We start from the raw sequence: 17,555 nt of genomic DNA on the forward strand, positions 1-17,555 counted from the left end.
AAGTGCTAAAAAGCAGCGAGATCTTCCTCAATCTTCTGTCACTTACATCATATACTGTGTGCCGAAAATGCATTCAAGTTCAAAAAACGCTGGTGACTTTTCCTTGTTTAAGCGGGATTGCCTGCAAAAGTCCTAACTTAAACTTTTTTTTTGGGTAACCGGTTTTCTCCAGACATTTCATAACATAGGGAACATTCCTTTTACAGTGGGCTCATGTGTAGGGCATTATATTAATTCTCTTGTCTTTATTAAGGTTCCCTGGACATTTGTAATAAAAAGTGGTAACTTCAAGCATTTGCACCGACATTTATAATAAAGACCTCCATACAAAAAATTATATTTTAAGAACTAAACAAACCATACATGTTAGGTCACATGAGCCAATTAACGGACTAATAGGGGAATGTGATTAAAGTCGAAAAGAGCGAAACAATTCGCACCAATAAGAATAAAAATCTCGCAATGGAATATTGTTCCTTAAACTGTTATTGCATTGTGAATTTTAATTGCGCACTCTTAAGAAGTGCTTGAAGGTGTCGTAATCTTTTGGCGCAAACATAACGACTTTTTCAGTAAGAAGTTTCATTACATTAACTGCGCATTGGCGCAAACTATAAAATTCGCAAACGGTCTTCCACTGTCGGAAGTGGTTGCTAAACAGTTTCCGGGCTCGCAAAAGCTATATTAAATTTGCGCAAAGCAAAATTTGTTCTCGCAAAGGCATAACTTTTCGCATTGCGAATAGTTTTTCCATTACCGAATTTTATTACATTCCCCCGAAAGTTCTGTCTTTTGCTTCCACTCTTCCTCCTGTTACAGTTACATAGAGTCACAGGGCTCACTTGGGCCACTGCATTATTGTGCAGTTTTGCAAGAAATCTGTAAGGCTTGGGCCATGGCTTCCAAATGTGGGGAAGCTTCTCCTTGGGGAGCTCAAAGTAGTAACGGCCAGTTAGGGTGGTCATACAAGGGTATCCCTGATCGATATCCGGCCAAAAATTGCCCAGATGTTCATCAGGCAGGTTTGGTAGTTGAGGACTGCATCAGATAGTTGATGGAGTCTAACTATGCAACTTTCAAACATTTTAAAAGCTAAAGCATTATTTCTAAATACAATCAATTAAAAAATCTGCATCATTTCTGAAATAAGTTTATATTCACTATCCCTCTCTCAGCATCTGTTTCTCTTCATTCTCTCTTCATGCAGTATTTGAGTGTCAGATATTCATTGACAGTTAGATTCAATATATCTTATAGGGGGCTCCTTTCCTAGCAGATGTATTAGAGCTCACTGCATTAAAATCACCAGACATCATGTCTCTCTACATGCAGGATTTGTGCAAAAGGCAATTATTTTGTTAGATTTTGTTTGTACTGGAATCAGTTATTTGCATGAGCTCTAATTCATCTGCTAGGAAAGGAAGCTTCCCTAAAAGATATATTGGATCATTCATCTGACACCCAACTTCTACACAAAGACAGAATGAAGAGAAACAGATACTGAGAGAGGGATAGTGAAGATAAACTTCATTATTTTAGAAACAATTGTATTTAGAAAGTTTCTTATTTCAGTATGATGAAGCTTATATTAAATTTTCATTTTTGCGATAGTTCCCATTTATATTAAACAGGTTGTTCACCTTAGAGTTAACTTTTAGTTTGATGTAGAGAGTGATATTCTGGGACAATTTGCAATTAGTTTTCATTTTTTATTATTTGTGGTTTTTGAGTTATTTAGCTTTTACTCTAGCAACCATGCATTGATTTGAATAAGAGACTGGAATATGAATAGGAGAGGCCTGAGTAGAAAGGTGAGTTTAATAAAAAGTAGCAACAACAATACATTTGTAGCCTTACAGAGTATTTGGTTTTTTTTTAGATGGGGTCGGTGACCCCCATTTAACAGCTGAAAAGAGAAGAAAAGGGCAGATTATTAAAATAAAAATAAAATAATGACCAATTGAAACATACTAGATATAGACATACATTAGACGTAAAGGTGTACAATCCCGTCAATGAACATTGAAGAGCTGCTTAGAATCGAATTTCCTTTCATGAAGTAAAGTACAATTTTATTATAATCTCGGTAGGGATCCCGTTGAAAGAGAAGATATCCACCTGTCTCACGGTGCTCCCTAGCATTGCGTATGATACCAAAATTAGAGCTTTTAACCCTCACTTAAGGAATTACGGGCAGAGACACACAAATTACTCCTTTGTGCTCCTAATGGTTTGTGAAATCCATCTCTTAGTGGGGAATTCAAAAGTGTTGGTAATAAAAAGTACAAGCAAAGCTGGCAGTCACAGTTGACACTTTTCTGTCTTCACCACCAATACTGACAAAAACTTTGGTAGAAGGTTATCTTTGTGTGGTGGCTGCAACATGTTTGAAAACAACATTTTTTACATTAAAACAGTATTGTGCCGTGTAAAATTATTCATACCCAAACAAAGCCTCATTTTCTAGAGGGTGTCAAAATGTTAGCCCCACCGCCAGTGAAATAAATTGCTGTTTTTCCCTAGGAAAAATTATATTGTGCAGGTATGGGATATGTTATCCGGAAATCCGTTATCCAGAAAGCTCCAAATTATGGAAAGGCCGTCTCCCATAGACTCAAATAATCCAGATTAAAAAAATGATTTCCTTTTTCTGTGTAAAAATAAAACAGTAGCTTGTACTTGATCCAAACGAAGATATAATTAATCCTTATTGGAAGCAAAACCAGCCAATTGGATACATGATTTTCTAGTAGGCTTAAGGTATGAAGCTCTAAATTACAGAAAGAACCGTTATCCAGAAATCCCCTGGTCCTGAGCATTCTGGATCACAGATCCTATAAGTGTCGGACTGGGGTGCTTGGGGCCCACCAGGAAACCTCATCTCAAGGGCCCACATCCCCCCGGTACAAAATAGCGCCTACAAAAATGACACAATGATTCACTTCACTTTTCCTTTGTTCTCTTATGTAAAAAAAGATCCCCTGCTATTAATCTATAATATGCTCTGATTTATTTGCAAATAATAATCCCCATGCAAGCACCACTTCTCTAGGGTAAACATGCCCAATCATCTCACTATAGTTTAACTGTTCTTTTACTATATTAGTTTACCAGTGATACTTTATTTTAAAGGGGTTGTTCAACTTAAAGGGATTCTGTTGCTGGAAAGCGTGTTTTTTCCCCCAAAACACATCAGTTAATAGTGCTGCTCCAGCACTGCAATTTGTTTTTTTCAAAGAGGGAACAGATTTTTTTTATATTTAATTTTGAAATCTGACATCGGGTTGGCATATTGTCAGTTTCCCAGCTGCCCCCAGTCATGTGACTTGTGCTCTGATAAACTTCAGTCACTCTTTACTGTTGTACTGCAAGTTGGAGTGATATCACCCCTCCCTTTCCCCCCAGCAGCCTAACAACAGAACAATGGGAAGGTAACCAGATAGTAGCTCCCTAACACAAGGTAACAGCTGCCTGGTAGATGTAAGAACAACACTCAATAGTAAAATCCGACTGAGACACATTCAGTTACATTGAGTAGGAGAAACAACAGCCTGTCAGAAAGCAGTTCCATCCTAAAGTGCTGGCTCTTTCTGAAAGCACATGACCAGGCAAAATGACCTGAGATGCACCTACACACCAATATTACAACTAAAAAATACACTTGCTGGTTCAGGAATTGAATTTTACATGGTAGAGTATATTATTTGCAGTGTAAATAATGTAATTTAGATATAAAACTACACCAGAATTATCTTTTAGTATGATACAGACAGTAATATTCTAAGACAATTAGCAATTGGTCTTCATTGTTTTATAATTTTTTGTTTTTTTTTAATTTATTAGCATTTTGTTCAACTTTTCAGCACTGATCTGGTTGCTGTGGTATAAATTTACCCTAGCCGCCAGGCATTGGTAATTTGACTATAAAAATATAAAACGAAGACAAAATTGAAAAGTTGCTAAGAATTGTCCATTCTTTCACATAATAAAAGTTAACTTAAAGGTATACTACCCCCTAAGAGGCTAAAAAAACTTTGCAACTTTTATTTGCTCATCCCCATGCTAGTAACAGTCAGTGACATAAAGTAAAAAACGTTTTCTATATATGTTTAGTAAGACCAAAGTCAGTACCTGTGCCAACTTATGAAAATCCTTAAGAATGATGTGCCACCTGGGAGACTGGAGAGCTCAACTGTTCTGATGTGCTGCTGAACTGATGTGAAAATCGCACAGCCACACATAGGCGGAGGCCGTGGAGAGTGATTTTTTTTGGTTTGGGGAGGCTAAGACTAATGGCATTTTTCACAGTGCTTTATAGAGCTGATTTTCCCCCTACCATCCTGTTTGGCATTTTGGCATTGACAAAAAGTGTAATTCACCTGTCACTATGCACATTGTACAAGTCTCCAGTTGGATAATGAACACTGCATTCACCATAGTGTTTGGGACACGAAACGCGTCAGGCCGTGGACACAATAAATTCTTTTCACTTCTGAACATTTGCCTGGTGGAAGTCTGCCTTCTTTGAGTGCCTGCTCCATATTGGTTCATCGGTTTGTCCGCCCCCCTTCCTTAGTGTGATGAGTAACCATTATACTGTCAAGAGACCCTAATATCACAGATGTATCTTAGTAAGATTATAATTGCCATTGTATACCGATCTTTGCAGAAAAGGTATTGTGAGCACTTTCTTAAGCTCAGAGAAGCCAATAAGATCAGGTGAAGTTAGCAAATTTACAAAAGTAGCTGTGTGTTTATTAAGGTGTGCTTTTGCAGTGGTTTACCTAATAAAACTACAGTAAATAGTGCTATATTTTTGGTTCATTGCATAAAAACCCTTAATTAATTTGCACTGAGCCTTTAAATGAACCCATTTACAAATGGGGATGTCTTTTGTTCATTAAGTTTATTGTACATTTTTTAAATCTTTTAACATGTCGACTTGGTTTGCCTGGTTAGCTTGGAAATATGGGCATCAAGAGACAGGACAGTTGAGGTTTGGGGAGGCTTAGCCTTATTAAAATCCGCCCATGTAACTTGGCTGCCTCCTGCCTCAAACGTGGAATTTATGTGCAGGTACACTGCAGCCAATCACTTAGCAGCATAGCAGGGTTCTTTGTCGATCATGTGACAAATAGGGTCCTTTCCTCGGCAGCTGAGCTCCAGCCAGAGCAGTACTGGCAGGCAACTATGGGCGGAAGCAGAGTGATGGATGTGTGAAACGGTGGGCCCACTGCTGCCAATCACATTCCAATACAAATGCGATCGTATCACCTGGTCGAATCGCTCGGTACATTGAATTATTTTATTATGCAAATAGAAAAATAAAGCAAGCGGCAAGGGGCCCACCAAGTTTCTTCCCGGGCACCGGCAGACCAGTCCGACCCTGGATCCCAAATCCATATTTTGCAGTAAATGGCCAGCCATTTAAAGATCCCTTCATAACACAGGTCTATATGGATGGTACAGGGACGCCATCAGGGGGTTAAAGGTGCCGAAACTATAGGTGGCCCGGTCCTGTACATAAAGATAACTTCAAGTGGAAACGGTGGGTTTGGAAGATTCTAAGCATTCAATCCACAAATAAGACTAAGGGGGTTATTCACTAAAATCTTTTTATTTATTTCATATTTTATTTTAAAAAAAAAACACAACCAATTTTAGCTTATTTATTAATAAAAAAACCTAAATTTAATTTGGTCGTGGAAAAACTCGATAATATCAAGAGAAAACCCGAATCACTCAGGCTTTTTTTGTCCGAAAACCCAGAAAAGGTCGGATTTTCTGTCTTAACCCAGTACAGGCTGTAAAATTGAGATATGTGCCTCTCCCATTGACTTATACTGGACATTGACAGGTCTAAGATGGCAGATTTTCAGATTTGGGCTTTTTGCAGCATCGGGCTATAATAAATCTCACATTCAAGTTTTTTTTCCTCTACAAATTCGAGCTTTCTAGTGTGAAAAACTTGTACTTTTCAAGATTTTAATAACCCCTAAATGGTGTGTTGGGTAACTTGCTACGCTATTGAATAAATAGGAATCTGTTCATTACAGAATTTCAGCAGCAAACCATGGCTGTTTTTGTTATTTTACCTGTCCTTTCTATCTTTAATGAGCTTTGTAAAACAAGCCCATGACTTCTCATTGCTGTCAATATCTGACACCAGTAGGAGCCAGTGGTGTAACTACATGTTGCTGGACCCCACAGAAAATTATTTTTCAGTCCCCCAAAATGTCTAGAGATTGACCTGTTTTAGCAATATTTATAGAAATGGTATTGTAATTAGGGCCTCACGGGGCCCCTATACCTCCTGAGCCCCCTGCAGCTGCAGGGTCTGCTTCCCATGTAGTTACGCTCCTGTGGTAGGAGCTCATTACACAAGGACGTCGATCCCACCAAACTGTGTGTTCTTGAGATGACATATTTGGAGGTACAAAAGTTTTAGGAATTCCAGAAAAAGCATGTACAGTATAACCCAACCCCATATGCTTGATTACTCCGTCCTCATTTATTTTAAGGAAGGGTTTGATTTATCAAATTAGCTGCTGTCTTGGTCTATGTATGAAGATTATTTCTGTTGCTTGAGCAGGAACACTTTCTTCTTCCATAAAGATTTTGGAAATTGTCTATATATCTCTCCTTGGTGTGTGAGGGATCAGTGGAGAGGAAAAGAACTGTGGCAAAAAATAGGCAATGGCAATTTACCAAAATCAAAAGGACAGTTTTTTTAGTGGAGTAACCCAATTAGGACTTCAGATCACAAACAGGATTCCATCCCCCCTTTCTGAGCTGTGAATGCATATCTGTGTAGTTATAATTAAGGCTATAGGTGTCCGACCATGTTAGACAGTCTAAAAGGGTAGTCACACCTCACTCATTACAAGAATTTTCTTTTGATCTCCAAGGGTGAAGCTTTCAGCAAATGTTCTTCTACATCCAGACCCCCCTTCCGCAGCAAGGAGCAAGAAACAATATCCACAGGCAAGGAGGTGAGGTTGTTACCTGCAAGCTCCAGGTTGGAAAGGAGAGTGAGCTTTTGAAATATCGCGGGAATACTTGAAAGATTGTTAGAGCCAGCCTTAAGAGACTTGAGTCTAGTGCAGCGGCAAAGTTCATGGGGCAGTGACGAAATCTGATTGCCAGTGACTGCCAGACATTCTAGGCGGGACAGCTGCCCTACTTCTAGAGGAATGACTTTAATATTGTTGTGGCTGATGTCAACATTTCTAAGTTTTACCAGAGAAAAGAGAGATATGGGTACGGATTCTAACCTGTTGTGGGAAATGGAGAGTTCCTCCAGATTATGCAGGTGTTGAATAGATGGAGGGAGGCAAGTGATAGCATTATTGTTCAGCCTTAAAATAGTCAGATCTCGAAGACGCTGAAAGGCTCCTATTTCATTCACTATATTCAATAAGTTGGAAGATAAATCTATACATCGGAGGCCTAATAAACTGGACAGTACCTCTGGGATTTTTGATATCTGGCAGTCCTGCAATTCTACTTCCAGAAGTTGCCTCATTCTTTTTAACTGGCCCTGGCCTTCTAGTGCAGTTCCTCCATTTTGTATGCTCAGCTTAGACAGCTGTCCAGCCGCATCTAAGATAGCAGAGGGTAGGTGTTGCACATTGCTGTTGAGTGAAAGGGATCTTAGGTGAGTTAGGCCTTTCAAGGAATGTAAATGGATCGATTTGTTATTTGACGAGTTGAGGTTCCCGGAGAGATGCAGCTCTTGAAGAGACTTCAAGTTGTAAATCCATGGAGGAATCTCCTCCAAGTCGGTGAACCTGATGTGGAGCACCTTCAGCTTCTTCTGTAGGTAACAGTATGCTTCTGTATCCATTTTAGTTGAGCAGTGAATAAGGTGGAGCTCAGTAAGTGTATTCAGCCTCGACACTGCTCCTAAAATCCTTGCTGAGGCAATCAGCTCCAGCTTGAGGACTTCAATCTCAGTCAAACCATAAACAGCTTTTGGTATGGCAGGAAGCATGGCGAGCTGCAATTCCCACCTACCACGAGAGTCTTTGTTCAAAAACTCACTGAGCTTTTCCATTGTCCACTCTGAATTTAATTCCATCTCTCTCAGTCTCCCTTCACTGATGGCTGAAAGGAATACCGAGAATCTTTTCGAATACAAGGAATCGTAGTGGTCCACCATGTGCAGCAGAAAGGCAAAATCCTTTTTGACATCCGGAATGTCTCCTAATTCAGCACCATCAGGTACCTTTTCGAAGGAGTACACCTTCAGGGAATGGCTGCACAGCCAAAACAAGGCGTAGGCCAACAGGCAAGCATATAGAGAAACAAGGAGAATATAAGTCAGCAACAATTTCTCCAAGATAAATGCCAAGTTGTGGGTGCAGTTAAACATGGTATAACCCATTAAGGGTTGTATCCCAGGCTTGCAAATATGGTGGAAGCTGAATGTTCCTATGAGGCTAAATGTGTAGCCAAGCACCACAAGAATCTTTAACATTTTAATGACAGTTTGGCCGGTATAAACCCTGTACACTATATCAGAATCCTCAATATAGGAGCGGAAATGGCGTATTTTTTCGAACAACGCCTTGGCTTCTTCTTCTTCCTTTTTATTCATAATGGTGGGCATTAGGGAGTGTATCGGTGAAAATGGAGATTTGCCTAAAAGTGGTGTTCTAGGGGAGTATGGCATTGAACGGGAACAGCTAGACTTTTGCCGGACAAGGTTGGGTTGCTGGTCGGTGGTCTCCTCAAGGGTTCTAGTGGTCCAAGGTGATTCAAAGCACTTGGCCAATATTGAAAGGAAATGGTCAATTTTGGAGGATGTCTTTGGGTACTTAAACCAGAAGTGGCTGCTGAAAAGGAGAGACAATGTAGTTACAAGAGCCAGATAAGGAAAATATTTTGATTGCCAAGGCACTACATTATGGTAGCAGACAGCACTGACGTACAAGTATTGCTGATAATCCAGGTGGGTCAGGTAACCAGAGTGCCCGCTGTTAGATTGAGAGGGCATCGGAACCCCATGTAAACCTGTGGATGGACTCTTGTGTGGCATGGAGCTTATTGGCATGCAGACCACTTTGTCTGTTATGATGAGCAGCGTTGCAGAAAAGAAGGAGACCATGACCATTATAACAACAAGATAGTCCATGAGAACATCCCACCATGGCTTTAGTGCCTTGAAGTGTGCTTGGTGTTCAGCCAAGGAGACAACTTCACTTACTGAGATCATCCCTGAAAATGTATAGGAGAGAGAAATAACTGGAAGGAAATTAAGCTGTATCTTAATGCAAGATGACCATGTGATCAAGGAATGGAACCATAAGAAACAATTTTTAAAGCATAATACTAATATTAACACTACTAGTTCTCTCCCTATGTTTGCATGACAAAGTGTAAATAATGTGGAAAAAACTACCGGTACTGGAAAAGTCCACTAAAAATACAACTGCCATGTAAACAACCTCTAGTGTTCTCACTTTGCCTTTCTCAAACTTACCTGTACTACACTATTTGTACAGTTTGTAATTGCCTCTTTGGTCCTTTAAAGGAATTCTGTTATGGGTAATGTATTTTACAAAATGCATCAGTTAATAGTGCTCCTCCAGCAGAATCCTGCATTGAAATCTGTTTTTTGAAGAGCATGTTTTTTTATGTTCACTTTTCAAATCTGACATGGGGCAAGATATGTTGTCAGTTTTCCAAGTGCCCTCAGTCATGTAACTTGTGCTCTGATAAACTTCAGCCACTCTTTAGGGCAGAAACACATGCTCAGATTCGGGGAGATTAGTCGCGCAGAACTGCCTCCCGACGGCTAGAGTGTAAATCGCCGGCGGGATGGCAATCGGTGCGATTCGTTTTCCGAAGTCTCCCGAAGTTGCCTCATGAGGAAACTTCGGGCGTCTTCAGAAAATGAAGCGCTCCAAGTGCCATCCTGGTGGGAGGCAATTCGGGGAGATTAGTCGCCTGAAGAAGAGGCGATTTATCACAGGGCAACTTAATCTCCCGAATCTAAGCGTGTGTCTCTGCCCTTACTTCTGCACTGCAAGTTGGAGTGATATCACCCTCCTCCCATCCACCCAGCAGCCTATCAGCAGAACAATGGAAAGGTAACCAGATAACAGCTCCCTAAGACCTGCATTGCTAAAATGCTTTCATGCCCCACCTAGTGGTAGATATAAGAAGAGCACTCAATAGTAAAAAATCCAAGTCCCACTGTGACTCCTTCGGTTACATTACATTACATTACAAGAGCATGTAAAGTCTAAAATAGAATAAGGCTAGAAATGCTGTATTTTGTATACTAAATATAAACATGAACTTACTGCACCACAAGCCTAATCAAACAAATAATTTATGCTTTCAAAGTTTGCTACAGGGGGTCACCATCTTGTTACTTTGTTAAACATCTTTGCAAGACTAAGACTGTGCACATGCTCAGTGTGGTCTGGGCTGCTTAGGGATCGTCATAAACAAAGCTGCTTGAGTTCTGCATGGCTGGGAAGTAAGGCGGGGGCTCCCCCTGCTGTTCATAAGTATGATTGTTTCCCTGCTCAGCAGTTAGGGACCATCTCACAATTCCTATCCACAGCTGTAAATGAAGGGAAAATTTCACTGCATATAGTCAGGTTTCTTATAAAAACAGTAGACATTTTAATTAAAGTATATTGGAGATATGTTTCTTTCTCATTAAAGAAAGTAAAAATGTGATTTTATTTTTTTGCCTTTACATGCCATTTAAGTAGGAGAAACAATAGCTTATCTGAAAGCAGTTCCATAGTGCAGCACTGGCTTTTCCTGAAAGCACATGACCAGTCTAAATGACCTGAGATGGCACCTACAAACCAATATTAAACTTTTAAATGGTAGAATGGATTACTGGCAATGTACATATTGTAATTTAGTAATAAAAACTATACTATAAAAACCATGACACAATGCATTTAAGGGACCTTTACCTTTACATTATATTTTAGTGTGTTGGAGTTGGACCTATTCTAAGCAACTTTTCAGCTGGGCAAATGCAGTAATCCATAGCAACCAATCAGCGACTAGAGTCTTGCAGTCAGCTGTAGGTGTTTTTTTGTAGGAATTTGTTGTAGGTATTTGATTGGTTTCCATAGGTTACTGCCCAATGTTCATTAATGAGTGTCCCGAGACTGGCAACCAAAACAACAAGTTGGCTTACATTTTATTATTATTCGTAGTTGTATTGCTTCTCTTTCTTTCTGTCTTCCCTTCTCACTTCTCAAGCGCTGTCTGGTTGCTAGGGCATATAAACCATAGCAGCAACATCACAGCTGATATTCCAACCCTGAGTTGCAGAACAAAAAAAAAAGGAAGTGAAGCGAGTGATGGCAAACTGCTGCCTACATCATATTAACAGTTCATTTTAAGGTGAACTGTTTTATCCCTGGAGACACTGGTCATTTTTATCTTTGCTAAATCTTCACTAGAAGTTGCACTGATCTCCTGTCCCACCCCCAGTGTTGCAGCTGCTGTTGTACCTGTAGCACCTCTCTACCACCTCTCCGACCCAAGAGATTGCAGTCCTCTGTGCATTGCTCTAGCCATAGAGTCATCTGTATCGTGAAATGATAAGTTGTGGTGTGTTGTGGAGCCACTGGTTATAGTCACTCGGGCTTTCACATGTCTTAAAGACGCTGTACGTCGAATCATTCAACTAATCCTATAATTCCATTTTTGATTTTTTAAATTCCACTGTCAGGCAGTGCAAGTCACACTCCTAATGTTTAACTAGCACACGGGTGGTTGTTCAAACATTTGCATCTTTCAGTTGCCGTCTTACCTTTCCCAAGATGTGCAGAGCTCCTCTCGGTCTCGTATCTGGGCGAGTACCTGTATTAGGAAACAAGGAAGCAGCTCAGCCCTGTCACTCATTGCTTTACGCAAGTTCCAACGTGTGCCTCATGGAATATCCCCTTTACACGCCTTCCACATTCCTCTATAGCTATCCCTCTCTACTCCTCCAACCCTATCTATCAGATCTGTAAAGCCTAAGGTATGGCTGGATCAGTGTGGCTTTGAGACAATTACTTGCAATACATCAGAAAACGCTCATGTTCTACTTTGAGATGTTAGCCCTGCTGTTCACTGCTTAGAAAACTTGTGGATGCCCCTGTGCAAAAAGGAAGGTTCATGTAGAATAGGTTTATGGAGATGGGTTGGAGGAACTTGACTGATCTGTCACCCCAACCCAACTATACACCTGGGGGACTCATTTACCAGAGTCACAGGGGCAAATGCCAAAATTAAAACTGTGCCCCTTTAGGCCTATCCATGGAGCATTTTACCTTTAAAGCTGGGGAAAATACACAATAGGCTAGAGCAGTGATCCCCAACCAGTAGCTTGCAAGCTCACCAACACCTTGAATCTTGCTTTCAGTGGACTCAAAGCAGGAGCTTGTTTTTAAATTCCAGGCTTGTGGACAAGTTTTGGTTGCATAAAAACCAGGAGCACTGCCAAACAGAACCTCAGGTAGGCTGCCAGTCCACATAGTGGCTACCAAACAGCCAATCACAGCCCTTATTTGGCACCCCAGGAACTTTTTGCATGCCTGTGTTGCTCTTTGACTCTTTTGTCTCTTTTTATTGTTGAATGTGGCTCAGGGGTAAAAAAAGGTTGTGGACCCCTGGGCTAGAGACTTTCATTACATTAGTCCTTCAGCCTGTTGGGTCTTCGCCCTGCCCAGCATCAATGGTACAGCAGCCATGGAGGGGCTTCACTGTCCTACCCAGATAAGTAAAGGGAGGGCAGGGAGGAGAGTACCTTCTTTTATCTCAACAAGCAGTATGTTGCCATAGCACAGCATAGATCAGAGAAGAACCAGATGCCAATGCTAAGGTATTTTCAGGACATTTGTCATCCCCAGAAGTGGTGTAAATTTCTTTATCTCTCTTCGATATCTCCTTGTGTGGCATTACCCATACTCCACCAGCTGTCAGGTCTCTGATGGGGCTCCACAAAGTTCCCAGTCCATGGCAGTCAGGAGGCAAGGACATTATTTCAAAGACCAGGGAAGGAAACAAATAATATGAGGAATGAAGAATGTCTGTTATAAAGAGAGACTGGGAAGGACGTGTTTGTGTACATGCTAAATAGAGAATGAGACCATCAAGTTGAGTAGATTTCAGGTTGGGCATTTGTGTAATTGCTTATGTGTGCCCCGACTGTATATTTTTATTCAAGTGTCATCTTGGTGCTTCTCTTATTAGAAGATATTGGGGGTGCCTGAAGGTTCTTAGTGTGCTCTTCACATGATGGCCACTTGGTGTCACTGTATCCCAACACGCTGATAGTGCCAGTGGCAAAGGTATCGGCATGCAAGGAAGATGCCCATTAGTCCAGAAGGCCTCACCCTGTTTTGCCTGAGTGACGCACTTCTGACTCATGTAATTCAGGGCACATAATTACTGAAGCTGCCTTTCCTCAATTACAAAGGCGTAGCCGAGAGTTCAGCCTCCTGTATACTCAGCTTTGTCACCACTCCATCTGCAACTGCATTCTGATTCGTGTCCTTAGTACAGGTACAGGAATGCTGTACGTGTGGGACCTGAGGTTTTCTGGATAACAGCTCTCTCAATAACTTGTATCTTCATACCTTAAGTCTACTAGAAATTCACGTAAACATTAAATAAGGATTAATTATATCTTAGTTGGGATCAAGCACAAGGTGCTGTTTTATTAATACAGAGAAAAAGGAAATCATTTCTAAAAATGTGGATTATCTGGATACAATGGAGAGACGGCCTTTGCATAATTCAGGGCTTTCTGGACAACAGGTTTCCAGATAATAGATCCTATACCTGTATATGCATAATGCTTGTGTGTATTCATTGTCTATATTGTATCCTGTACATATACATATATAGATATATATATATATATAGACAAATACAGGAGTCCTCTGCACTCAACCCAGGTAAAACTTAGTCCCTTTATAAAATGTATAATGAAGCAATAGAATTCTTAATGAATCAGATAAAATTGAGCGTAGGACTGGCCAGATATGGGATGACTTTGACGTAGTTGGCCAGCTTAAATATATTGCAATATATGGACAAACAATCCCTGTGTTGTTTAAAGGGTAAGGCATTTTTCAGTAGCAGTATGCACAAAATGTCGCTGTCTTAAATATATTGATAATGGGTTGAGTGCTGAGGACTCTTGTAATTGTCTATATGTATTTTGTGGTCAGTCTCATTGCACCCCCGCCTAATGGTTTTAAAAATTAGTGGTGAGCACAACTTTCCCTTGTTTGTACATACATATATATATATATATATGTGTATGTGTATATATATATATATGTGTGTATGTGTATATATATATATATGTGTGTGTATGTGTATATATATATATATGTGTGTATGTGTATATATATATATATATGTGTGTGTATGTGTATTATTATTAACATGTATTTATATAGCGCCAACATATTGCGTAGCACTGTATGTGTATATATATATATGTGTATATGTGTATATATGTATGTATGTATATATGTATATATGTATGTATATATGTATGTATGTATACATATATAGGGAAAGCCTACAAAGCAACCCATAAACTCGGGAACATGGGGGGAGTTTATGGGTTGCTTTGTAGGCTTTCCCTGGCTTGGGTCATGGGGGGAAGTGACATCAGTCTTTGATGTGAAGTGGGATGGGTTTAATCTATTTAAATGCAGTTTTTTGATACATATGTTTTTAAAGGGAACATTTTGACAAAGGTTGTAGACCACAACCGAAACGTTAATGTAACATATACTATGGAATAAAAGAACATGAAGGATTGGAGTGTGCATCATTTGTGAACAATTATATATATATATATATATATATATATATATATATATATATATATATATATATATATATATATATATATATATACATACATACACACACACACATACATATATATATACACACATACATACATACACACACACAAACCCGTTATCCAGAAAGCTCTGAATTACGGAAAGGCAGTCTCTTTATCCAAATAATTAAAACATTTTTAAAATGATTTCCTTTTTTCTGTGTAATAATAAAACAGTAGCTTGTACTTGATCCCAACTAACATATAACTGACCCTTATTGGAAGCAAAACCAGCCTATTGGGTTTATTTAATGTTTATATGATTTTCTCAGTTTGAAGATCCAAATTACAGAAAGATCCATTATCTGGAAAGCCTCAGGTCCCTAGCATTCTGAAGAACAGGTCACATACCTGTTTGTATATGTGTATATATATATATATATATATATATATATATATATATATTTATGTGTGTGTGTCCATTTAGTCTAATGCATTTACCCGGTATGAACCCATTCATTCTGTATTCCCTGTCTCTCGAGCATTCTATAGGCCATATTTATCAAGGGTCGATTTTCGAATTGAAAAACACCCATTTTAGTCTAATAGGTCAGTTTTCGATCGAATATCGAAGGAATAGCGCATTCGATCTAATTCGATTTGAAGTTTTTCCCAAAAAAAACCTTTGATTTTTAAAGTCCACCAATTGACTCCAAATGGGTTGTAGGAGGTCCCCCATAGGCTAAAACAGCAATTCGGCAGGTTTAGGATGGCGAATGGTCGGAGTAAAATTTTTACAGAGACAGTACATGATACATTTACAAAATATTTTTTTTTTCAAATTCGAATCGAATTTGGATTATTCCCTAGTCGAAGTACACAAAAAAATAGCTTGAAATTCGAATTTATTTTTATTTTAAAATTCACCTCGACCTTTGATAAATCTGCCCCTATGTATTCCCCTCACAGCCCAATTATGTTCCCTGCCATTCTAGTGCACTTACGCTGTATATACCACTAACTCGCTCACTGCCCATTCGTTGCATTCCCTGCCACTTTTACCCAATTTATACACAAACTCTCTGCCCATCCTTTCTGTCCCTTGTTCACTGGGGGTCTTCCAGGATGTGTCAGAATGTCTATTCATGATGCAGATCCCATGAACATATATTTTATGCAATTTCTAGAATTAGACCCACATCATCATTACTGATGCCAGGAGATGTGTGGATCTTCCTTATATAGTATCACAGGCCGGTGCAGGTTTTTTCATTGTCGTAGTCTTTGCCCCCTTTATCAACACTCCTAAATGAAACAAATATATATAATAATAATAATAACAATAAACTGGTAAAACTACTCATTTTGCTTCAGAAACACTACTATAGTTTATATAAATAAGCTGCTGTGTAGCCATGGGGGCAGCCATTCAAAGGAGAAAAGGCTCAGGTTACACAGCAGATAAGCTCTGTAGAACATAATGGTGTTATCGGTTATCCACTATTTAACCTGTGACATATAGACTTTTTTCAATTTCTGCCATTGCTACACAGCAGCTTGTTTATATGAACTATATTAGTGTTTCTGAAGCAAACAGTTTTACCAGTGCAGGGCAACAGTACATGATATTTTCATTACTTTAAAACACTTATTTTTTGGGGTTACTGTTCCTTTAGAGGTGTGTGAGCTGAAGGAAATCCAAACAGAACCTGATGCCCGTTTCTTTACAAACACAATAGGGCAACAAGCCCCCCAACAACAGCCATAGATGCAACTCTCTTGTCTTCTATAGAACAAATATCTGTGCCCCTCTGCTGCTGCATTCACATTGAGAAAAACATGGTGGCAGGTAGGCTTATTTCAGTGTACACAAGCCAGAAGTCGCCAAGTCACTAGAGAGCCCTGTACTTCAACTTATGCCAGGCATGATATACACAACACCATTGTGTCTTGAGAATTCTGCATTCTGCACTAAATATCAGTCTGGCTCAAGGCACTGACCATATACATTTGTGATCTCCAGCCAGTGGCTCGGGAACAACATGTTGCTCTCTAATCCCTTGGATGTTGCTCCCAGTGGCTCAAAGCAGGAGCTTATATTTGAAATTCCAGACTTGGAGGCAAGTTTTAGTTGTATAAAAACCAGGTGTACTGCCAAACAGAATCTCCTGTAGGCTGCCAGTCCACATAGGGGCTATGAATAGTCATTAACAGCCCTTATTTGTGCCACCTAGAAACAGTTTTCATGCTTGTGTTGCTCCCCAACTCTTTTTATATTTGAATGTGGCGCACAGGTAAAAAGGGTGGGGAACCCCAATATATAGGGGCACTGTCAGGGCTGCAACAGCTTAATTGTCTCTGTTTCTACTGAAAACCCTTCTAATTTTTGCCCGTGCCCAGCCAAACTGAATCTGAATTTGCATATATAAAATTGGGGGCGGGTAGGGAAATCACATGATTTTTTCGTCACAAAAGAAGAATTTTTTCCACTTTTTCCTTTCCTGCCCCTAATTTGCATATGCAAATTCGGATTCGTTATTTGGCCGAATCTTTCACCAAGGTGGAATAGTGGATTCAGTGCATCCCTAGTATAAATGTGGCTCGACAGGACTCCACTGCAACCTCAGCTTCATTCTGGCACCATCCAAACCATTGGCTTTTGCATTTGCTTCCACTGATGGAGCAGAATTTACCAATGCACCTGGCACAAAAAGCACAT

The 17,555-nt window shown here is 39.7% G+C and overlaps 1 protein-coding gene across 1 annotated transcript; it reads right to left on the reverse strand.

The window, feature by feature from the left end:
- Positions 1-4,887: 4,887 nt before the first annotated feature.
- Positions 4,888-12,436, reverse strand: lrrc8e.2.L (volume-regulated anion channel subunit LRRC8E gene 2 L homeolog). The gene is made up of 2 exons (XM_018253624.2): positions 11,795-12,436; positions 4,888-9,219 (listed from the first exon to the last, which is right to left on the reverse strand). Exon 2 carries the CDS (start codon positions 9,215-9,217, stop codon positions 6,881-6,883), a length of 2,337 nt encoding a protein of 778 aa, XP_018109113.1. The 5' UTR covers positions 9,218-9,219; positions 11,795-12,436; the 3' UTR covers positions 4,888-6,880.
- Positions 12,437-17,555: the final 5,119 nt, after the last annotated feature.

This window comes from Xenopus laevis, chromosome 3L (genome assembly GCF_017654675.1).
Source record: "Xenopus laevis strain J_2021 chromosome 3L, Xenopus_laevis_v10.1, whole genome shotgun sequence".
NCBI classification, from domain to species: Eukaryota; Metazoa; Chordata; class Amphibia; order Anura; family Pipidae; genus Xenopus; species Xenopus laevis.

Bases quoted from the DNA above. Each gene is read 5' to 3' on its own strand.
- lrrc8e.2.L (XM_018253624.2), bottom strand. From the start codon at position 9,217: ATGATCTCAGTAAGTGAAGTTGTCTCCTTGGCTGAACACCAAGCACAC.